Raw genomic sequence first — 24,729 nt, 5'->3', positions numbered from 1 at the left:
AATCAAACTGACCTAGCTCTCCGTGCCCACCCCAATCTGTCGATGGATCACCAGCTTTCTGACAGATAGGCAGCAGCTAGTGAAACTGGGGAAACTCACATCCGGGACCCTTACTATTAGCACTGTTGCTCCTCAGGGATGTGTTCTTTCTCCACTGCTCTTCTCCCTGTACATGAATGACTGCACTGCAAAAGACCCCACTGACAAGCTCCTGAAGTTTACAGACGACACCATGACCATCAGCTCATCTGCTATGGTGACGAGTCTGCATACAGATGGGAGGTTGATCAGCTGGCTTTCTGGCGCGGTCACAACAACCATGAGCTGAACACGCTCAACAGTAGAGTTGATAGTGGACTTCAGGAGAAATCCCCCTGCAACTCCACCCCCCCCAACAATCCTGAACAGCACTGTGACAGCAGTTGAGTAATTCAGGTTCCTGGGCTCTATCATCTCTCAGGACCTGAAGTGGGACACCCAAATAGACTCTATTGTGAAGAAGGCTCAGCAGAGGTTGTACTTCCTTCACCAGCTGAGGAAGTTCAACCTGCCACAGAAGCTGCTGACACAGTTCTACTCGGTCATCATTGAGTCTGTCCTGCGTACATCTATAACTGTCTGTTTTGGTTCAGCCACCAAATCAGACAGAAGGAAACTACAACAGATGGTTAGGACTGCTGAGAGGATTATTGGTGCCCCCCTGCCCACCCTCCAAGTGCTGTATGTCTCCAGAGTGAGGAAACGTGCAGGTAGAATCACTCTGGACCCCCCACACCCTGCCCACTCCCTCTTTGAACTCTTACCCTCTGGCTGGCGCTACAGAGCATTAAGTGCCCAGACATCCAGGCACCAGAACAGTTTTTACCCTCAGGCCATTTTCCTCATGAACAATTAAACTGCCTCAGGACTCCCCCATAGTGCAATAATTGAATTCAGGTGTTCCAATCACTTCCATGGCCACAGGTGTATAAAATGAAGCACCTAGGCATGCAGACTGCTTCTACAAACATTTGTGAAAGAATGGGCCGCTCTCAGGAGCTCAGTGAATTCCAGTGTGGTACTGTGATAGGATGCCACCTGTGCAACAAGTCCAGTCATGAAATTTCCTCGCTACTAAATATTCCACTGTCAACTGTCAGTGGTATTATAACAAAGTGAAAGCGATTGGGAATGACAGCAACTCAGCCACGAAGTGGTAGGCCACGTAAAATGACAGAGCGGGGTCAGCGGATGCTGAGGCGCATAGTGCGCAGAGGTCACCAACTTTCTGCAGAGTCAATCGCTACAGACCTCCAAAGTTCATGTGGCCTTCAGATTAGCTCAAGAACAGTGTGTGGAGAGCTTCATGGAATGGGTTTCCATGGCCGAGCAGCTGCATCCAAGCCATACATCACCACGTGCAATGCAAAGCGTCGGATGCAGTGGTGTAAAGCACGCCGCCACTGGACTCTAGAGCAGTGGAGACACGTTCTCTGGAGTGACGAATCACGCTTCTCCATCTGGCAATCTGATGGACGAGTCTGGGTTTGGAGGTTGCCAGGAGAACGGTACTTGTCTGACTGCATTGTGCCAACTGTGAAGTTTGGTGGAGGAGGGATTATGGTGTGGGGTTGTTTTTCAGGAGCTGGGCTTGGCCCCTTAGTTCCAGTGAAAGGAACTCTGAATGCTTCAGCATACCAAGAGATTTTGGACAATTCCATGCTCCCAACTTTGTGGGAACAGTTTGGGGATGGCCCCTTCCTGTTCCAACATGACTGCACACCAATGCACAAAGCAAGGTCCATAAAGACATGGATGAGTGAGTTTGGTGTGGAAGAACTTGACTGGCCTGCACAGAGTCCTGATCTCAACCCGATAGAGCACCTTTGGGATGAATTTGAGTGAAGACTGTGAGCCAGGCCTTCTCGTCCAACATCAGTGTCTGACCTCACAAATGCGCTTCTGGAAGAATGGTCAAAAATTCCCATAAACACACTCCTAAACCTTGTGGAAAGCCTTCCCAGAATAGTTGAAGCTGTTATAGCTGCAAAGGGTGGGCTGACGTCATATTAAACCCTATGGATTAAGAATGGGATGTCACTTAAGTTCATATGCGTCTAAAGGCAGGTGAGCGAATACTTTTGGCAATATAGTGTATGTAAATGCACATATTTAATTCAATAAATGTACATACCCCTACCTTGCACATACATTACCACTTGCACATGTACATATGCCATTCTATGATATGTCCTATTATTTGTACAGTACTGTGCAAAAGTTTTAGGCACTTGTGAAAAATTTTGCATAGTGAGGATATCTTCAAAAATAATGAAATAAATAGTTTCATTTATCATTTAATGTCATACAAAGTCCAGTAAACATAAAAAAGCTTAATCAATATTCGGTGTGACCACCTTTGCCTTTAAAACAGCACCAATTCTCCTAGGTACACCTGGACACAGTTTTTCTTGGTTGTTGGTAGATAGGGTGTTCCAAGCTTCTTGGAGAATTCGCCACAGTTCTTCTATCTATTTAGGCTGTCTCAATTGCTTCTCTCTCTATATGTAATCTCAGACAGACAAGATGTTCAGTGGGGGGCTTTGTGGGGGCCATGACATCTGTTGCAGGGCTCCCTGTTTTTCTGTTCTAATCTTTTCTATTTGCAAAAGTAATGTTTGGGAGTCTAACATTTATATTTCTTATTGACACACTAAAGCTGAAGATATAAATAACCATCTTAAGACAAATGCTTTTGTGACACATCTTATGTGCCTAAGACTTTTGCACAGTACTGTATGTCTGTTTATGCTTTTACCTTGTTTTATATTCTGTGTCTCACTGTAATGTTCTGTGTGCACTTGTTTCTCCTATCACCAAAAAAAAATGTCCTTACATGAGAACACTTGGCAATAAAGCTCATTCTGATTCTGATATATTTCTTAACATAGTGACTCTTACTTTATCCATACAATTTATCTAATAGTGGTCAATATTAATTTATTGTATTGTATTTATGCAGTATAATATAACTTTCACTGTGGCGAGCAGGGCGGGGCCGAGCGGAGCCTGGGCAGAGCGAGGCCAGGAAGATAAGTAGTGAATGAGTTCCACCTGTGTGCCACACCGGTCTCGCATTCCAGTGAGGGGCGGCGGGAGTATTTAAGGAGAGGAGACAGCGGCAGACAGAGAGAGAGAGATGCATGAAGATGTGTTTTTGTGGTCGACATGTCTGCGGGGAAGCAGCACGTTGAGTTGTTTTATGTTATGTTTAAGTGTAAAATAAATGTATACGTGTTGTCAAACTGGTCCCAGCTTCCTCCTTGCCCATCTTGTGAACTCATTACATTGGTGCTGAAACCCGGGAAGGAGGAAGGATGTGCTGTCATGGGGTCCTCGCTGCTGCCATCCACAGGGAGAGGGAGGAGCCGTTGCCATCCACCGGGAGAGGAAGGAGCCGTTGCAGTCCACCAGGGAATGGAGGAGTCGCTGCCATCTGCAAGGAGCTGGAGGAACCGCTGCTGTCTGCCAGGAAGCGGAGGAGCCGTTGCCATCCGCCAGGGGCCGGAGGAACCACTGCTCGTCCTGCTCCCACTCCCAGGCACATACGGGTCAGAAGCGGAGACCATCCTGAAATGGGGGGAAGTAGGTCACAGCCCGGAGAATTCCCCAACCTGAGTTTGGCGATGGGGTATGTGGCGAGCAGGGCGGGGCTGAGTGGCGTATGGGCGGAGCGAGGCCGGGAAGATAAGTGGTGAATGAGTTCCACCTGTGTGCCACACCAGTCTCGCGTTCCAGTGAGGGGTGGTGGGAGTATTTAAGGAGAGGAGACAGCGTCAGACAGAGAGAGAGAGACGCATGAAGATGTGTTTGTGTGTTCCATTTTTGAGAGATTTGTCATGTGCCTGTGCAGGGATCTGCCAAACTGAAAAGAACACTGATGATGGACGAATGCTTTTGAGAAGTGAACATTTTATTCTCCTTTTTTTATTTTATTTGCAAAGAGAAAAAAAGGACAGGTAACAATGAGCAGTAATTTGACACAATAAATATAGATTAAATTGTGTGTTAACACTTTATAATAAGGTTCCATTCATTAATATGCATTAATGTATTAGGTATCATGATCAAACAATTAACAGTATATATATATATATATATATATATATATATATATATATATATATATATATATATATATTTTTTTTTTTTTTTTTTTGTTTTTTTTTACAGTATTTCTTTATCTTTGTCAATATTAGCTTATAAAAATAGAATTCTTCATTGTTAGTTCATAGTGCATTAACTAATGTTAATATATAAAATTTTTGATTTTTAAAATCTATTAGTATGTTGAAATTAACATTAACTAAGATTAATGAATGCTGTAAAAGTATTGTTCATTGTTAATTCATGTTAACTAATGTTGTTAACTAATGTTAACAAATAACCTAGTGTTACCAATTGTGTTATTGTATCAGAACTTTTATTTATGAATATTGTGGTGTGATATTACAGATTATATGAATAAAAACGAATTAATCCTCAACCGTAAATTTTTTCTCAGTAATGCTTTACTCATGTGTAATCTCATTCTTTGACTAGGGGGAAAATATAATAATAATACTGTGTGTAGTGCTCTTGATGTTTCATCGCCCTGCGGATGGCACTAAAACCTCAGCTGAGTAATGGAGCAAATGTCCCACATCGTCTTCAGGTGATTGTGCTCTCGAATCACATGTGTTGCTGTATTTCTCACTTGTAAATAACTGTACAATCGCTGGATGTAAAAACTCTGCACACAAAGGAAGCCTCACACAACGGTATAGCAGTGCTCGGCCATTCTGCAAGCTTCAAAACATATGTATTTACACTTTTGAAGCTCATTACGGAGATCATTTTTATACTTTTACTAAATAAAATCACATTTGTTGTGAAAAATCGCTTTATTTTAGAAAGAATATTAGTTTGCTATAACTCTTGACACTTTCGCTTTAGCTAGATACGATACCGGAAGATTGTTAGCCCATGAGATTTGACCGGAAATATGTAGGCTATGTTCCGTGCGTAGAGTCCATTCACTGCAACCGCACTATGAGAATGTGCAAAATGATTGACAGGTCAAAAGCATCAGAGACTGCTGCATGTGGACACATTTTTGTTTTCTCTTTACAAAGTCTAGAAAAAAAAAATTGCTAACAGCATCTTTAAATATAGAGCATTGTAATGGAGCCAAGTCTCCATGATTTCAGAATAAGAGTCCCTGGTGTGTTACGGTATGGTTTATAGATAAAAGTCCCACGTTATGCGCCAAATCTTCATTTTTTTTTATGATTATTATTAACATTTTGGTTGAACAATAAACTGCATCTGGAAATTCATTTATTTGGACTCTTGTAGACTCTGTGTCTGTGCCCGTCATAGTAATGAAAAACTTATACATTTTGGTTAATATTCTATTAATCAGGGGTGCCTGGGTAGCTCAGTGAGCATTGATGCTGACTACCACCCCTGGAGTCGTGAGTTCGAATCCAGAGCGTGCTGAATGACGCCAGCCAGGTCTCCTAAGCAACCAAATTGGCCCTGTTGCTAGGGAGGATAGAGTCACATGGGGTAACTGTAATGTTGGCTGGCAACAATGTAAACGAAGAGACGTTTGATGAAGTGCGATGATTCCAAGTGCAGTTTATTTACTTATTTATTTATTTATTTAAGTGAAATCCAAAAACCGTAAATCCAAACGTGAACAAAACAAACATGAACTTGACTAAACTTGACTAAAAAACAAAACATAAACATAAACATGAACATGAACTTGACTTGACTATACTTGACTTGACTAGAACAATAACATGATGTTACACAAACAATACCTGACAATGGCAAACAAGAGGGTTAAATACTTGGACAAGGGAGAACTCAATGAAAACCAATGAACACTTAGAACTCTAAACAAGATAACAAGACTGCTAACAACCTAATGAAACAATGACCCAATGAGGGCAAGACACAAGAACATGGGAAACACATGACAAGATCACATGACAAGGAAACATGAACTAACATGGCATGAAAAAAAACACATACAACCCTGACATATCCCCCCCTCTATGGGCGGCTCCCGACGCTCCAAAAAAAAAACATATAGTTCAAGAGGGAGCTGGGGGGGGGGCATGGCTACTTGATGTGGTTACGTGGCATGACATAGAAACATGGTGAAACAAGGTGTGGGGCATGGAGCATGAGACCAGGGCGGAGCCCATGGGGGGGGCCCATGGAAGGTGGAGCTGTGAGAGCCTCGAGGGGCGAAACCATGGAGAACTGGATACCCGGAGAGTAGCTGAAGACTCAAAGGTCTAGGGTGGAGCCAGGGGCAGGGAGGACCAAGGCGGCGCCAGAGGTTTGGAGGAGCAAGGCAGAGTTGGGGGATCGGAAGACTGAGGCGGAGCCGGTGGGGCTGAGGACCAAGGCGGAGCCATAGGGAAGGAGGTCCCCGGTGGAGATGAAGGATTGGAGAGATGAGGTGTAGCCAGAGGACCAGAGAGCCAAGGCGGAGCCAGGTGACTGACAGACCAAGGAGGAGCTGGAGGGATGAGGGACCCTGGTAAAGCTGAAAGGCTGAAGGACCATGGTGGAGCCAAGGGAACGTAGAGCCGAAGTGATGTCGAGGGATCGACAGGCCAAGGCGGAGTCCAGGGCTCGGAGGGTCTAGGCGGAGTTGGAGGTTCGATAGTTCTCCGTGTCTGGGATTTCTCAGAGGGCGATGATCGAGCTGGTGGCTTGGGGGGAACCGGCTGATCAGGAGAACTCAAGGTGGGCACAAGGGCGGGAACCAATTCCAACTCAAATACCCTAGTGAGAGATGGCTCTGGAATGGATGAGGTTTGCAATGCTGGCTCTGGGACAGACGAGGCTTGCAACGCTGGTTAGTTGGCCATGGAAGACATGGGTGTTGGCTCACTGACCAGAGGTGAGCCTGAGACATGGCATGGAGCAGACTGAAGCTTGGCTGTGACATGGCATGGAGCAGGCTCAGGCGTGGATGTGACATGGCATGGAGCAGGCTCAGGCATGGCTGTGACATGGCATTGAGCAGGCTCAGGTACAGCTTTGACATGGCATGGAGCAGGCTGAGGTGTTGCTGTGACATGGCATGGAGCAGGCTGAGGCGTTGCTGTGACATGGCATGGAGCAGGCTGAGGCGTTGCTGTGACATGGCATGGAGCAGGCTGAGGCGTTGCTGTGACATGGCATGGAGCAGACTCAGGATCCGGGGCAAAAGATGGCGCTAGCTCAGTGACCATGATGAGGAACTCTGGCTTGGCAGCCATGACGTGGGACTCAGGCTTGGCGGCCATGACGTGGGACTTGGGCTTGGCGGCCATGACGTAAGACTCCGGCTCGGCATCCGCCTCCCCCACAGTGAACATAGAACCACTTATCTGCAGGGCAAGGTCAATATACTGAGCCAGATTGAGGGGACTGCAACTGCCAGGCATCAGGGAAGAGATTGGCTCATTCTATCCCACCCGTAAAATGTCCTTGAGGGCGACTTCATTAAAGTCCACCCGGTAGGCCAGAGCTCAGAAGTCCTCCACATAATTTTCCAGGGATCGATTCCCCTGGTGAAAACGAAGAAGCTGGATTGCTGGGTTCATTTAGGTCGGTCAGGTATTCTGTAATGTTGGCTGGCAACAAGGTAAACGAAGAGACGATGATGAAGTGCGACGATCCCAAGTGCAGTTTATTTACATAAGTGAAATCCAAAAACCATCTGTGTGTTTTGTCCAAATGTGAACAAAACAAACATGAACTTGACTAAACTTGACTATAAAACAAAACAGAAAAATGAACATGAACTTGACTTGACTAGACTTGACTAGAACAATAACACGACGTTACACAAACAATACCTGACAATGGACAATGGCAAACAAGAGGGTTAAATATTTGGACAAGGGAGAACAAATGACAATGAAAACCAATGAACACTTAGAACTCTAAACAAGATAACAAGACTGCTAACAACCTAATGAAACAATGACCCAATGAGGGCAAGACACAAGAACATGGGAAACACATGACAAGATCACATGACAAGGAAACAGGAACTAACATGGCATGAAACAAAAACACAGACAACCCTGACAGTAACCTCCTCGTGGTCACTATAATGTGTGGTTCTCGCTCTCGGTGGAGTGCGTGGTGAGTTGTGCATGGATGCCGTGGAGAATAGCGTGAAGCCTCCACACGCGCTATGTCTCCGTAGCAATGTGCTCAACAAGCCACGTGATAAGTTGCGCAGATTGGTGGTCTCAGACACGGAGGCAAGTGAGATTCGTCCTCTGCCACCCAGATTGAGGCAAGTCACTCTGCCACCACGAGGACTTAGAGCACATTGGGAACTGGGTATTCCAAACTGTGGAGAAAAGGGGAGAAAAAAAAAACATTCTAACAATCAATTTTAAAAATACTGACAGATTAATCGGTTATCAGCCTTTTACAGCACCTTAGTTATCAGCAAAATCCACTGAGGTTGACCTCTAATTTTTACATTTACGGATTGGCCCCATTCACTTCTACTATAACCCAGATTTTTGCTTTTTATTTTAAAGGAAAAGAGGGACAAGTCAAAATTAATGTTTGTGGTAATCAATATTATGCAACAAATGCTGATAATTGAGCTGAACTTGGATCAATTTAAGTGTTTTTCACGTTACGCATTTCTGAATGTCCCAGGAGAGGTGCTATTACTTTTAAAGCTTAGATTTAAGATCGGGGGATGAAATCCCATAGATTTACATTGAAGGAGGTTTCTAAACTATATCTGCATATACATATGCATATACATGTCTCACTATGGAGCCTGTATAAGAACATAATTACATGACTTCATTGTATTTCTTCAGTGGTTCCATCCACAGTTCCTTTGCAGAGTCAGAGCATTCCCTGACAGGAGATGCTATCTAGTGAAATAAAAATCCAACTCACATGCTCCCTCTTACTGTGTTGGAGTAAACACAGCTAACAAGGTATTCTGATATTAAGTATTCCACTCCCTTTTGTTTTCTAGGGATCTCTGATACATGTACTGTATGTGTATATATTTTTTCTTGAACCTAGAACTGAACAGTGACTTAATGGTGAATGTTTTACATTCATTGCAGTGTGCACAGTCAGTTATTCCTGCTTAGTCACAACTTGATATTGTGATTTATAGCGACAGAATCTGTTTATGATTGACATGTCACTTGAAAACTTTATCCCCTTGTATTTCTTCACCTCAGTCTTTGTCCCATATAACACCCGTTTTTCTCATTTTCTTTGTCTGAATGTTACTAACTCCAAAGAAGGCATCTGAAACAGCACAGTTCTCTCTTTTATGTTTGTGGTAGACCTACAAGCATGTATGGGTTAGTTTTGCTTCCCTTTTGTTATTACTGAGAAATTCACAGGTACAGTATCACTATTTCATTTCATGTTTGTACATTAGAAATGTAAGCGCAGCGTAGTTCTAGCAGGAAGACTAGCAGCTGTACATCATCGCACCATTAGCTAGGTAACGCCTAGCCAATCACATGTAAGCCATTGCCTTATAAGTCTGCTCACAATCTATCACATTGTTGTTTCAGTGTGCTAACACGGCAACCTCCACCACCCCACCGCCACCAGTTGAGTCCCGTCCTGCACAGGGGTGGGCTCCTCGCCCCTGCCTCCTATCTCCGGCAGGATCTGATGGTTCCGAGTACAACAACTTCGGATCGCCAGATGGGGCTTACGCCCCGTAAGGAAATACCAGTGCTTGCAAAGATGCCATAAATAGTGTAAAATTTGTTAACAGGTTTTAGGCTTTGGTTCTGCATACCGGTAAATGAAATGGTGCATCATCCACTTAAATATTGTCATGACACTCTTCTTGTTTTCAGTCGGCTGCAGTGCACACATAGACACTGTACAGACAAAAGGCGGCTATAAATGGTTAAATATATGTGAGAAGGGAAATAAAAAACCCAACCACAATTCAGCATGCATATAGATGTAAGAAGAAAGACCAATTGCAATTCAGTATGCAAATATTACAGTGATGTTGTCACTGTTAATATGATTTTGAATGCCAAACTTACTATCTTAATTACTTTCTTATACTTTTTTTTAAGTATAAATTGGCAAAGGGTGTTGCTAGGGCATTCTAGGTGGTTGCTAGGTGTTTATTTACTGGCCCTAGTCAGAAGAGCCCACCCAAGTCTCTGTATTATTGTTCTTTATCTGAACATTCTACGTAAATCAATAAGGAATTTTAAAACTTTAATTTTAAATGTCTTAAGTAGTATAACATTTACAAAAAACAAAACTTCATAGCACACCTTGGGCAGAAATTATATGCCAAACCAAGTTTTAGTGGACTCTTACCCCGATAAAGGAATGGTGTTTAAGGCATTTACATGAGCTTATACAGTTGTAGGTTTATTAAGAATAATCGATGTAAGAATGTGCATGTAAACATGTAGTCGACCTCGAATAACTAGGGTTGCCACCTGTCCAGGATTTTCCAAAATAGTCCTGGTTTTTGGCCATCTGTCCTGGAAAATGTTTATTTAATTCCAGGATGAAAAATGTCCTGGAATTTCAATGATTTCCAGACGCGTTCACACATATGAACCCTTGTTTATAAGCATCCTATGCAAGGAGGAGAATGAAATGCATTCTCATATGAATCATAAGAAAGTCTGATTAATTTTAGTGAACTGTTTTTTTCAGGTGATTGAGAATGAGATTTTTCACTTTTGTGTGAACAATCCTTTAAACTTTACTTACTATATAATCAGAATCAGAATGAGCTTTATTGCCAAGTAAGCTTACACATACAAGGAATTTGTCTTGGTGACAGGAGCTTCCAGTACACAACAATACAAAAACAGCAACAAGACTTTTAAAAAATAATTAAAATGGAATAAAAATAGATAAATATTGAAAAGAAAAAAGTATATATAGAATACACAATAGATAATATATATATATATATATATAAAATGCTTTAATGTTCTGGAAAACATGTCTAAAAAAGGAAAGTCCTTCCTTTTAAGATCTCTTTCAACCATTAAAAAAACTAAACAAACAAACAAAACCAATTTTTAAAATGTACGCATTTCAATTTCATAACAAATTTCCATCAAATTTAATTTTGTGATTTTTAACAAAATTAAATTAGTAAAACTTAACATATCTAAGATTTTATTACTTCATTTTGCTAAAGATTGCTCAATTCAATTCCTAAATCTTGAAATGAGTTCTGTAAATCTTGGAACTATTGTTATTAATGTTAATGTAGAGTTAATGTAAATTTATTTGATTTCCTTTGGTTTAAATGTACGAATGTTTTTTTTTTTATTATTATTTTTTACTTTATACATAATTTTATACTTTATACATATATATAGTATTTATACATATTAAAACATTTAAATGTTCAAAGTGAACAATAACTCAAGAAAACTGATTAGGGCACAAGTAAATAATTTGTTAAACCTGTACAAAACAAAGTACACAATTTTTTTTTTTAACACTTTTCAATTTCATAACAAAATTCCATCAAATTGAATTTTGTGATCTTTAACTAAATTTAATTAATAAAACTTAAAATTATTTTATTGTTAAAGATTACTCAATTCAATTTGATGGAAATTATAAAACTGAAATGAGTAAATCTGAAAATATTTTTATTAATGTTAATATTAGAGTTAATGTTTATGTACATTTATTTTATTTCCTTTTGTTTAAATGTACGAATGTTTTTTTTACTCTTTATACAACACTTTATACTTTGTACATACATATTTATATATTTTTAAAACATTTAAATATTCATACATTTCAATTTCATAACAAAATTCCATCAAATTGAATTGAGTAATCTTAAAAATAAACTACTGTAAATATTTTACATTTTATTTAAATTGTTAAAAATTATGATGGAATTTTGTTATGAAATTAGAAAGCGTATCTTAAAAATAGGCTAAAATATAATGACAATAGGTCGACTTACTGCTAAAAGACGGGAAAATAGCATCCTGTACGGAACGACTTCGGCCAAAATACAGGATGTCCCGGCTAATACGGGTATGCTCACCCTCAAATTCTCCTTCTACGCAACTGTTTGGTTTCACCTTCTGCTATAACAACACATGTACACGTAATTGTACGTTATTCAGCATGAACGATTGTTTTATTGAAAAAGGTATTATAAAATCTTCCTCTGTAATATCATCCAAATTTAGCATGTAAATATAGATTTTTAGGCAAAACTCTAAGCCTTAATTACATTTCATTAAATTTTTTCAAGCATGCTCTGTTATAAATAATGACAAAACATTATTTGTAAATAGTAACAGAACACTAATAGAAATACTGTATAACCTACATTCAACATATGCCCATTCCTCCTTTTGTCTGGAGTAGTGTTTTGCATGCTTGATTGAGAAATGTATTAGTTTCCTGTAGCCAGACCTTTGGTTTGCAGCATAAAGTCTGGTCCTAATTGCAACAAATATCATAGGCTCATAAGCTGAAAAGAGTGCTTTTGAATGGAATGGCATTAATTTATAGACTTCATGAGGACAGTGTCTTTCACATCGCTGAAAACCTTCCGGATGTGGCTGGTATCTGTGGCGCAGGTAAAGTGAGGGTAGATGGTTTTGGAGTTCTTTGTCTCATGGCAAACCGCCTCGTTTAAATATAACTTTCTGATGAATAGCATGGCGTCTTGCATGTCCCGCCGTTTGCCTGATAATGACACCAGATCACAGAGGAAGGAAAGGGTAAGTAATTTGTTCAGTGGTAAGAGTAGTAAAATTGGAAGAGCACATACAAATATGGGGGATATCCATCTCATAATGGGACCATTTGCAAACCATTGTAACATTCTACAGTATTTAGGGTGCAGGTGCACCACACTACCTTTGAACTTAGGAAAGTGTGCTCTCAGGTCTGAGATCTGAATCTTTTCTTTCAGGATGTCCAATTTGTTCAGGAAGAGGATGACAGTGGAATTAGCAAACCACATTGAGTGGATGGTTGTTTAGAACAGTGACAAGCTCTCTATCATACGGTTCTGCAGCAAGAAAGGGGAAGGGAACACAGAAGTTGTTAATTAACCTATATAGCAGTACAAAATGTATCACTAATACAAAAGAAGGACAGGAGATAGACAGTAATAGGACAAGCCAACCTAAGAGCCAGTCAAGTTGAGATAGAAAGGGGCCATGTCCAGTGTTCGGTAAGTTACTCAAAAGTACTTCACTACAAATTACTAATTACTGCTATAAAATTGTAATCCGATTACTTTGTCAGAAATATCTTGGTTACTGATGTAACCTCTGTTCCCTGATGGAGGGAACGAGACATTGCGTCGATGTAGGGGTTCGACCTTGAGAGCCCCAATCACCTTTGCTTAAAATAGAAAAGGCCAATTAGAATTGGCAAGTGGAATTTGCATGCCACTCTTCACCCCATACATACGGGTATAAAAGGAGATGGCGTGCACCACTCATTCAGATTTATACTGAGGAGCCGATGTCAGCGGCCAGTTCAGCACCGTCGCAGGAGGGACACAATGTCTCGTTCCCTCCATCAGGGAACAGAGGTTACATCAGTAACCAAAATTTTCCCTGTCTGTCACTCATTCGATGTTGTGTCGATGTAGTTACACTAGGGGTTCCTATAGGAAACGCTGCAGGTGCTGAACCGTGTCACGAGGTATGGAAGAGTGGACATGGGCAAGCTGCTGCATGCCTCGCAGCGAGCGCTCAACCACGTTGTGACCTTCCAGCGAGTTAGGTAAGGCGTCTCCCTAGTCCGGTTAAGGGGGGTGGAGGCACTTACCCAAGGAGGCTACTGGCAGAGCCTTACCTGATTGCTGTTAAGCAATTACCGCCGAGCACTTTCTAGAATAGTGCTGGGAAGTGCTCTTCCCTCTCCAGGAGGGAGGGCACTACGGAGACCACATCCTACCAGAGGGAGGTTAACATATGGAGAATACCCCACATGAACTTACCAAAGGGGAAGTTCACATATGGAATGATACCACCGGAGGACCCTATCTACAGAGAGGGTACGCAGCAACAGTGGCTGAGGCAGAGAAAGCTCTGGCGAGGGGAAACACAGGGATCACCTACAGGGAAACCAAACAGTGGAAAGTCATCATACAAGATTACCAAGGGGAATCACCACATATGGAGCACTGAGCCCAAGCACACTGGCTCACCTGAAAAGGGGCATACCACAAGTACTGGACCTGGTGCAGTAACTCCTCCATCGAGTTCGTCACCGAACAGTGCTTAAGAATTAAAGAGGCATCCGGGGTTCACCGGATACAGGGAACTGTTGTAGATAAAAGGCACACATTATCACCTTTGAAAAAGGGGAAGGGTGCAATGCAAGCGGTACACCCAACCAGCTGCCCGGCCTACCTGCTGTTACCGCGTAACACTCGGGTCGAAACCGGCTCTATGCGTAGGTTGTAAAATCTCACAAAGGTATTGGGTGTAGCCCAACCCACAGCTCTGCATATGTCTGCTAGAGAGGCCACCCTTGCCAGTGCCCAGGATGATGCTAGGTCTTCCACATCCCATCCAGGAGCCAGACATGGAGGTTCCAGACATCCGGCCACAGGTGTTGGAGCCTGCCCTGCCCCTGAGTGAAAAGATCCTGCCTCAGGGGAATGCGCCAGGGAGGTGCTACTGCCAGGAGCATCAGATCCGAGAACCAAGTCTGGTTGGGCCAGTACGGCGCAATGAACAGGACTTGCTGCTCATCCTCCCTGACTTTGCCCAGAGTCTGTGCAATGAGGCTCACAGGAGGAAACACATACTTGCATAGCCCCCAAGGCCAGCTGTGTGCCAAGGCATCCATGCCGAAGGGGGCCTCGGACGGGAAGTACCAAAGGGGGCAGTGAGAGGACTCTTGGTAGGCGAACAGGTCTACCTGCGCCTCCCCGAATCTTTCCCAAATCAGCTGGACTGCGTGAGGGTGGAGTCTCCACACCCCACGGAGCATTACCTGCCATGAGAGCACGTCCGCCACATGGTTGAGGATGCCCGGGAAGCGAGTGGCTCGCAGAGACTTCAACATATGCTGACTCCAAAGGAGGAGGCGGCGGGCGAGTTGCGATATGCGCCGCCTATGGCTTGGCATTATTTAAAATTTCACAACTTAGTCCCGCTGAACACATATGTGGACATCAGGTTTTATAAAAACGTAATTTTATTTTATTTTATGTTTATTAGGTGCTACTAGTTACAAAATACAGAAAGGAAATGGAAAATAGAAACACAAAGAGATGTTCCTAGGAACATAAATAAATAATACTATTTTAGAAATGTTTAACCCAAATAATTTACTTAAAATTAATTTAATTAATTCAGTGACTTTAATCTGATAACTAAAATTTAAAATGCCATGTGTTACACTACTTTTTATTGTCTAAAATGTAATAAGATTACAGTAACTAATTATTCTATACAGTATGCTCTGTTGTATATTGCACATTTTGGCAAATGTAGTAGGTAATCGAGGTATTCTGTGCATTGAATGGAGAAAATGTGCATACTATGCACAGTTTACATATTTTATACAGTGAAATAGTACAGGATGAGGAGTGGACCAGCGTCTTGTCCAAGCATGAAATTCCTAGTACTACCAGCAGATGTCATCATAGTCTGAGTCTTGTTGATGGGATTTACCCTCCGCAGACATGCATAATGCCACTGATAGAGGAAAGGAGAGAGGCAGAGTCATTTTCCTCAAGAAGCTGGTCATACTTGCTAAGGGATGCTAAAAATATGAGCAACATCACATTCTCAAAACAATGGATCCACTTTCTTCTCTGTCCTCTCTGTCCTCTGACATCTACAACCCTGGAAAGACACAGAGAGAAATTAGGTTTTAAAAATCCCCCATTATTTTATTTGTTATTTTTTATTTTTATTTTTTTTTTTTATTTTTTTTTTGCTTATCAGTGCCTTATTTGCATAAAGAGCTTGAATTGTCATTGACATCAGGAAAAGGAAAGAGGGCAGAGACAAAGATACGAAGTCAGTAAAAGACAAGGAAATGCTAATTTTTTCAATGAAAATTTGGACTGATTAAAAAAAAAATGTTGTTAATTTTTACAGTTTTCCAATTATAAATCACGTAATTAAAATTTTCAAATAAACACCTTTTTGCAATTCATTGGATATAGATCAGAAAAGAAAAAGTATAGTGAGTAGCAATAATAAAATCAATCCACAGATACATTTTTTACAAAACTGTAAATTTGTAGTTTGTACTGATTTTCTAACAGAAATAAACACTGTTAGGCCATTTCCATACTAATACGTTTTCATTTGAAAATGCATTTTTATGTTGTTGCTATGTTTACACTTCCTATCCACACTGGAATGGCATTTTCTTCCACCGAAAACTGAGACTTTCGAAAATGTTTTACCAAAACAGCATACTTTAAAAAAAAAAATATGACATTAAGAAACTGAAAATGTAGGTTTAAACTACCCAGATAGCACATGTTAAATTCCAAGATGTCTGTTTAGGTGTGTTTTATCTTAAAAGCATTGCATTCTAATAAATATCTGCTAAACATTTTAAAAAGATCAGATTTACAAACATTTTAAATCATAAAGAGACATCTGCTGAATCTGAAAGGACACATCTTACAGATGTATTGCAGATGAGCAAACAACCTAAACAAATATGTATTCCAGATGTAAACACACACATCAAATAGACATCTGGGTGATGTATGTGTGCTATCAGGGATTAGTTTGGAAGTGATCTTAATAAACATTAAAGGTAAAGTGTGTAATTTCAGCATTGCAATGTTATAATGCAAAAATATGCATTATGTATTATTTCTCCGAACACTCGACTCCTTGGTCCTACAAACAATTTCTGTCCCAATGTATTTGTATTTGCACTTAGAAAATGTTGTATGATGTCATTTATTGAATGTGTTGTTTATTCCAAACTTAAGCAACAGTACTGAACACACTTACTACTTAGTGGAGTCCAGTAGTTGATACTCTGTGCGCCATCTATAGTAGATCTTGAAACCTTGGTCTGCCCAAAGATTACGAATAGCCTCTATGTAACTTCTTTGTAGCTGTCCGATGTATCTCCTGACCGTGGAACCACTGGGCATATATCTATGGATATCACAAAGAGTGGATTACACTGACTTGCAAATACACTGTAAATTGTAACCTGCAAGTAGCTGTTTCTATCTGATATAACCTTCCCTAAAATTTGTTTTGTTGGTGCAACCTAATTTTCACTCACTTAACACTTTATTAGGAGCATTAAGGTCCTAATAAAGTGCCGACGTGGTCTTCTGCTGTTGTAGCCTATCCGCCTCAAGGTACAACATGTTGTGCATTCTGAGATGCTATTCTGCTCACTACAATTGTACAGAGTGGTTAACTGAGTTACTGTAGCCCTTCTGTCTGCTCGAACCAGTCTGACCATTCTCCATTGAACTTTCTCATCAACAAGAAGTTTCTGTCCGCAGAACTGCCGCTACCTGGATGTTTTTTGTTTTTGGCACCATTCTGAGTAAACTTTAGAGATTGTTGTGCGTGAAAATCCCAGTTACAGAAATACTCAAACCTGCCTGTCTGGCACCAACATTCATGCCATGGTCAAAATCACTGAGATCACATTTTTCCCCATTCTGATGGTTGATGTGAACATTAACTGAAGCTCCTGATTGCACTGCTGCCACACAATTGGCAGATTAGATAATCGTATGAATAAGTAGGTATACAGGTGTTCCTTATAAACTGCTCGGTGAGTGATTACGTCAGGTTGATTTAGTGATGTTAAATAATATTTTTGTATTAGTAGTTTAACTGATTGATATAAAAATTTATAACTAAAGCTATTTAAAAATATACTGAGGCCTTTGTTCACCTCATTTTGTGGGTTGCAATAGGGAATCTTTAGGATGTTCATAGCCTCTGTCATTGCCCTTACAGCTGTGAAGATATTCTGGAAAACTAATTTAGTGAAGCTATGTCTTTCATCTTCCGAGAATCCCTGTTTCAGTGTTTCTGGTAACTATTCATAAGACACTACTCATTATTGTTCATTTGATACTAATAGTGTCAAAGATTGGCCCATAAATTTGTTACCAGCACTTTTTGATTTGCCTACATAAAAGCTTATTGCCTACATACAAACTTATTTGGCTCAAGTAAAGTGAACTTAATTATTTAAGTACAGTTTACTAGTTAAAAGTTAACTAATCTGTGATTAAAGTATCTTTGTTTTTATGTAATTATTTAAATGTAGTTATAGCACGACTTTTACGCCGGGTTCACACATCCTTCGTGAGCGAGGCGTGAGCACCGTGTTTTCGTTTCGGCGCCCATATTAACAGATCACACCGTTCCCACTGCAAGCGTGAGTCGCAAGGTGACTGACCGCTTTTTTCCTTGAAGCAGCAATAACCTCCGCTTATTATGACCTTATTAAAGAATAAATTTGCTGTAGGATCCCATAGATCATTTTATTTTCTGTGCAGAGGCGCTGCTGTTTCTTGCGGAAAAGACGTGGCCAATGTGAATGTCCAACGCGACCGCCCCACTCACGGAGAATGTGTGAACCCGGCGTAAGGGAAATTATGACTTGAATCTTGGTTAGCCATATAACACATTGGATTCTCCTCAGTACTTCTTAATGCACATACTGAGTAAAGAAAAATGACTTATATACAGTATTACAGGCTCCAAGCTCACTAGAAGAAACACTAATCACCCTAATGGTGACTTCACACAAATCACAACTATCAACTAGCTACAACAAAACAAAAACAATAGTCATAAGAATTAAAATTATATACATTTTTAAATAACAATTATTATTTTTCTACATAAGTTCCCTTGTTTTGACCAAACATACATAATTTATTCAAGCACAAGGGCTTATGGGTGTTCCACACAGCCACAATTTTGTTCTTGATAATTTTGAGTAGGGCTGCACGATTATAGCAAAAATCATAATTGTCGATTATTGCCTTTGATATTGTAATCGTGATTATTAAAGTCGATTAAAGTATGAAATTACCGTGACGTCACAAAGTAAGCAACCTTGCGGTTCTACAGAGTAGCAGATTTCAATGGTGGATATGAGCTGTACTCCTGTTTCTTTTAAGCATCTTTTAAGCATTAAATATTGTAATAATATTTGTTAATGTTAGGCCAAATAAAAAAATATTTTAAATGGATATCTATGGTATAGAATAAATTAAATTATTGCTAAATTACTGCTTAAATTATTAGTCCATGTACAGCAAATAATATTAAATATTCAATATTCAGACTTATTAACAGACGATTTAAAATGAAGTTAATGCGTTCAGTAAGCCCTTTGGTGGCAAGACAGGGGACCATTCATCCCGTTAGATCTTCAGTGGTAATCTTGTTCATGTAAGATCATCATTAGATCATTTTTGGCCTCATTGGTTGCACTTTGGAAATTTAAAACAGTCATTTGTAATCAGAGTTTGTGCAATTCGTAAAAATGTTAAATCTACTAATACCAGCTGAATGGCAAATGGGTCTTATTACAGCAGATGCGATAACAATGACGGTGATTCCTGAAATATGCTATTCATGCAATATTCTTTGTTGGCTACACCTCCAAAACACACTTAGAACAGTTAAGCTGAATTACTTTATTGCTATTTTGTACAAATCAAATTCACATTGGCCTACTTATTAACATGACAAAACAAAACTGTTATTAGATTTTTTATAAATTGTACACAGAAATCAGGGGGGGTTGTACTTGCTTGTTTTTATTATGGGGGGGTTTACCTTCCCCCATCTCCCCCGGAATCTACGCCCCTGGTTGTGTTGCTCATTTGCAGTGTATTTAACATCTACATTCAAAGCGAGTGGTGCAATATGCAATGAATTCAAAATAATTCCAAAGTGCTTTTCGCTCTTGTTCTACAGCTTCTTTTCGAGTGTCAGGTGATGTTTCTCCAGTATTAATTTTCGTGTGCCACCACAAACAGAGGTGGAACATAGAGCAAGCATCTGGGCATTCAGACGGTTTAAAACTTGCGCATTAGGATCAGTTGTCATTACTGATAGGACGGAGGACTAATTTAAGCGGCTCTGATTGGCCATTGCCGTTTCATTGCTCAACAGACATGTTAGTGATTGGTTAGAATACTCAGCCGCTGCAAAAACACGTTGTAAATAGAAACCATTGACGCAACAGGAGCAGACTTAAATTGAAGGCTGTGATCATCAGTTTTCATGATTACATAATCGTGGCAGCTGTAATCGTCATCGCGATTCGTTTTTCGATAAATTGTGCAGCACTAATTTTGAGTAAGTAGTACTCGAAGCCAAAGTTTAAAGAATGTATATATTTGAGTTATGATAACAAAATATTCAAGTTTCAAAACATTATTTGAAATTCCAAAACATTTCAAGTACTGTTTAATTAGGAATATTTGATTATTTTTATTAATAACAACGTTAGTTTTTAGAGAGTAACTGTAACTTCATAAAAACTAGTAAGAATAGTAAAAAATAAAGCTTGAGTAAACATTTTTTTTTAGAACTTTTATTTACAATAGTGATAATTGGAACAGATACCAAAAAGAATTCATATATGAACTATTTAGCAACCACAAAATTAATACTTGCATACATTTCTCTCTCTCTCTCTCTCTATATATATATATCTGTATATATGTATGTATGAACACTTTATTAGGAACACTACAGCCCTAATAAAGTTCCAGACGTGGTCTTCTGCTGTTGTAGCTCATCTGCCTCAAATGCTGGGGAAAAAATGCTACCAAAATAAAATAAAAAATGCCCCCAAAATGTAAAATGTGGGAGCAAAAAAATGCAGTTGTAATGATTTCTTCTTCTTTTTTTTTCTTTTTTTTGCAACATCTGATATCATTCTTAATATAATATGATAGTCCTAGTTATACATATTATGCCATAAAACGTGAATTAATGTTGATTTAATTCTTAGGGTAAGAGGTAATAAATACTGTATTAATTTCTATCATTTCTATTGATGAATCAATTAATTTGAAGTATTTTACTAAACATACTGTATGAGACAGTTTTTGTTTCAAAAGGTAAAAAAAGCACTCACAAAGGTAAAAATGCCCCTGAAAATCACATGTAGCTGGCAAATGTTGCCCTTAATGTAAAAGTTCATTTCTGAAACTTGTTGACAATTCTGTCACTGACCTCAATCCACAATTTTAGGCTTTTTCCTTTCAAAACATGTCCACATGGTGTCGATAAAGAGCTAAGAATCTGCTGCAAATCTGTGCATTAATTTTCTGTCATATTTCATGGTAACAACATTTCTCAAATTAATCACAACTACTGTATGGATAAAAACCACCACTTGCTTAGTCTGATAATGGTATAAGAGTATCACTTTACATATGAGTATATAAATATACATACATTGGCAGCCAAAAATTTGGAATAATGTACAGATTTTGCTCTTATGGAAAGAAATTGGTTCTTTTATCCAAAGTGGCATTCAACTGATCACATGTATAGTCAGGACATTAATAATGTGAAAAATTACTATTACAATTTGAAAAAAATGTTCAGAACTTCTTAAACTATTTAAGAGTTCTCATCAAAAAATCATCCACATGCAGCAATGACAGCTTTGCAGATCCTTGGCATTCTAGCTGTCAGTTTGTCCAGATACTCAGGTGACATTTCACCCCACGCTTCCTGTAACATTTGACAAGATATGGCTGACTTGTCAGGCACTTCTCATGCACCTTATAGTCTAGCTGATCCCACAAAAGCTCAGTGGGGTTAAGATCTATAGCACTCTTTTCCAATTATCTGTTGTCCAGTGTCTGTGTTTCTTTGCCCACTCTAACCTTTTCTTTTTTCTTTTTTTTTCTGTTTCAAAAGTGGCTTTTTCTTTGCAATTTTTCCCATAAGGCCTGCACCCCTGAGTCTTCTCTTTACTGTTGTACATGAAACTGGTGTTGAGCGGGTAGAATTCAATGAAGCTGTCAGCTGAGGACATGTGAGGGGTCTATTTCTCAAACTAGAGACTCTGATGTACTTATCCTCTTGTTTAGTTGTACATCTGGCCTTCCACATCTCTTTCTGTCCTTGTTAGAGCCAGTTGTCCTTTGTCTTTGAAGACTGTAGTGTACACCTTTGTATGAAATCTTCAGTGTATTTGGCCATTTCAAGCATTGTATAGCCTTCATTCCTCAAAACAATGATTGACTGATGAGTTTCTAGAGAAAGCTGTTTATTTTTTTCTTCTTCTTCTTTTTTTTATTTTTTGCCATTTTTTACCTAATATTGACCTTAAGACATGCCAGTCTATTGCATACTGTGGCAACTCAAAAACAACACAAACAAACGAACCAAACAGCTTTCAGCAGTGTTTGATATAATGGCAAGTGATTTTCTAGTACCAAATTAGCAATTTAGCAAGATTACTCAATGATAAGGTGTTGGAGTGATGGCTGCTGGAAGTGGGGCCTGTGTAGATTAGATCAAAAATGACTTTTTTCAAATAGTGATGGTGCCGTTTTTGACATCAGTTATGTCCTGACTATACTTTGTGATCAACTGAATGCCACTTTGGTGAATTAAAGTACCAATATCCTTCCGAAACAGCAAAATCTGTATATTATTCCAAACTTTTGGCTGCCAGAGTATATATATTTGTAATTTCAACAGATGGCAACACTGACTGAGATGATCTGATAGTAATTGGATCATGTACAGTCTTTTCATTGCCTTTATTTATGGCTTTGAACAAATACGTATCTGTGTTCACCGCACCAGCTACTTAGTTGACAACTCAGGAAACTATTAGATAGACGTATTTTATTAAGATGAGACTTCACCAGATATGTTTGACTTGGAATGGGCGTTGTCCATTCAGTCGAATAGCAGGGTTTGTGGCGGGACACGCCCCGTGAGCTCCAGAGCCATTCCTCCACCAACCTTGCCCCATTACAAGACCCGCCCCCTCGCGCGCTTCCTCTCCCGATTGGCTCTCCGACCTGTCCATCACGCTTCATTTTCCAGCTGTCGCAGCTCCAGGTTTGTGTGCGACTCACACCGGACTGGGAGAGACTGACGGGGGTGACGTGCGATTATCTGGACATTTTTTCACGCCGTCGATTTTTTTTTTTTTAGGAGTCCAATATCCTTGTCATTTCTGTCGTCAGGCTCGAACCTACGATTTTAAGCTTTAGATATCCACAAACCTTAGTCGAATGCAAAGAAATGAGTGGAAAAATCAGCGCGTGGAGTGTAAATACGGATCCGGCTAGCTAGCGGGTTAGCCTACCCAATTAACCTAGTTAGTGCGCTCAGCTAATTAACTTTTCGCGTTTTGCAGCCTCAAAATCAAATGTTTGCACGATAGTCAGTGTCTTTAAAAGCTCAGATGGCTGTGTTCTGCCACCTGTCGACGTGTATTAGATAGGGATCCGGCAGCTAATGGACAGCGTTGCGGTAAATCTGGGCACTGGGACGGTTAGCTTAGCGAGACAGCTGAAGGCAGCACGAATGTCGTGGCAGGCTCGTTTGTCCCTCCGGGACTCTAGTTGGTAGTCATCTCAAATGATAAAAACAGAGTTTGAGTAGGTATATTAATAGAGGAGATATTTAGTTTTGAGGAAGGTATTGTTTCCGGCCCGGCCTCCAGTCTCATTAGTCTTTGGCCTGGTGTGACAGATCTGTTTGGGTACTTTTTTGCCTTATCGATTTAAGTGTACCACAAGGCATCCTGGTTTCCCTCTCCAGCTCTTTCGTTTCAGTGCAGAAACAACCAAGGCCCTTGATTCATATCTGGGCCCAGTCATTGTTTTGTTCATGCGTAAAAAAGGCCTTGATTGCATGCTGCATTTTAAATAACATTACCCCCCAATCACCAGTGCGTCCATCCCGGTCCTGTTACCCTTTCGACACGCTTGCAAAAGGGAAGCGGAGAGTAGAACTGCGTCAAGATTAGGGTTGGGATCTCCAAACGCTGCGGTAATGACTCTCGAGTCCATGATGGCCTGTTGCATGAGTGAAGAGGCGAAGGAGTCCAAAAGAATCAACGCCGAGATCGACAAACAGCTCCGGAGAGACAAACGAGATGCGAGACGAGAGCTTAAACTCCTATTACTGGGTATGTACTTGAACTGACAGCTAAATGCAGTAAAAAGTAAGTGTACTGAATTGGGAGATAAATGTATAGGCTAGCAGAATTGTATGTGGCTAGCAGTGTTTAATGCATGGTGTTGTTTAGGCTGTGTTGATGCAATCAAACATCGATATATCGCGGTACTTTTTCCTCACGATATTTTATCGATATTTATATTAAACTATATATGAGTTCATATAATGTAAGCACAAAACAAAGTTGGCACACTGTTACTTCCAAATCAATTGAATGATCTCACCAATTGACCAAAACATGAGGTTTCATGCTAAATGCTTTTCATCAGATATTAGTATATAATAGAGGTCAATCAATAGTGGATTTTGCTGATACCAATAACTAAGGTGGTGGAAAAGGCAGATAACTGATTAATCGGACGTTAGTTTAAAAGTTTAGATTTATAGAATATTAAAAAAACGTTCTTAGCCTTTCCTTACTATGACGGCACAGACATAAAACCTACAGATTACAAAACTAATAAAATCCCATATGCTGTTTGTGAAACCAAAA

General features: G+C 40.0%; 1 protein-coding gene and 1 pseudogene across 3 annotated transcripts in view; one reads left to right on the top strand and one right to left on the bottom strand.

Moving 5' to 3' along the window:
• Positions 1-12,568: 12,568 nt before the first annotated feature.
• Positions 12,569-23,076, bottom strand: LOC127438082 (guanine nucleotide-binding protein subunit alpha-15-like; annotated as a pseudogene).
• The window catches only part of LOC127438574 (guanine nucleotide-binding protein G(q) subunit alpha-like), a 42,298-nt gene continuing 40,628 nt past the window's right edge, over positions 23,060-24,729 (top strand). The window contains exon 1 of one of the 3 annotated variants that reach the window (XM_051694252.1): positions 23,060-24,186. In XM_051694252.1, coding sequence (XP_051550212.1) covers positions 24,051-24,186 — 136 coding nt within the window. In that variant the 5' untranslated portion in view covers positions 23,060-24,050. The remainder of the gene's footprint in view (positions 24,187-24,729) is intronic. The other 2 variants (XM_051694253.1, XM_051694254.1) reach the window with 2 other exon arrangements.

This window comes from Myxocyprinus asiaticus, chromosome 49 (genome assembly GCF_019703515.2).
Source record: "Myxocyprinus asiaticus isolate MX2 ecotype Aquarium Trade chromosome 49, UBuf_Myxa_2, whole genome shotgun sequence".
In the NCBI taxonomy this organism is placed as follows: domain Eukaryota; kingdom Metazoa; phylum Chordata; class Actinopteri; order Cypriniformes; family Catostomidae; genus Myxocyprinus; species Myxocyprinus asiaticus.
Note: the sequence above shows the minus strand (reverse complement) of the source record. Positions and strands in the feature narration are given on the sequence as shown.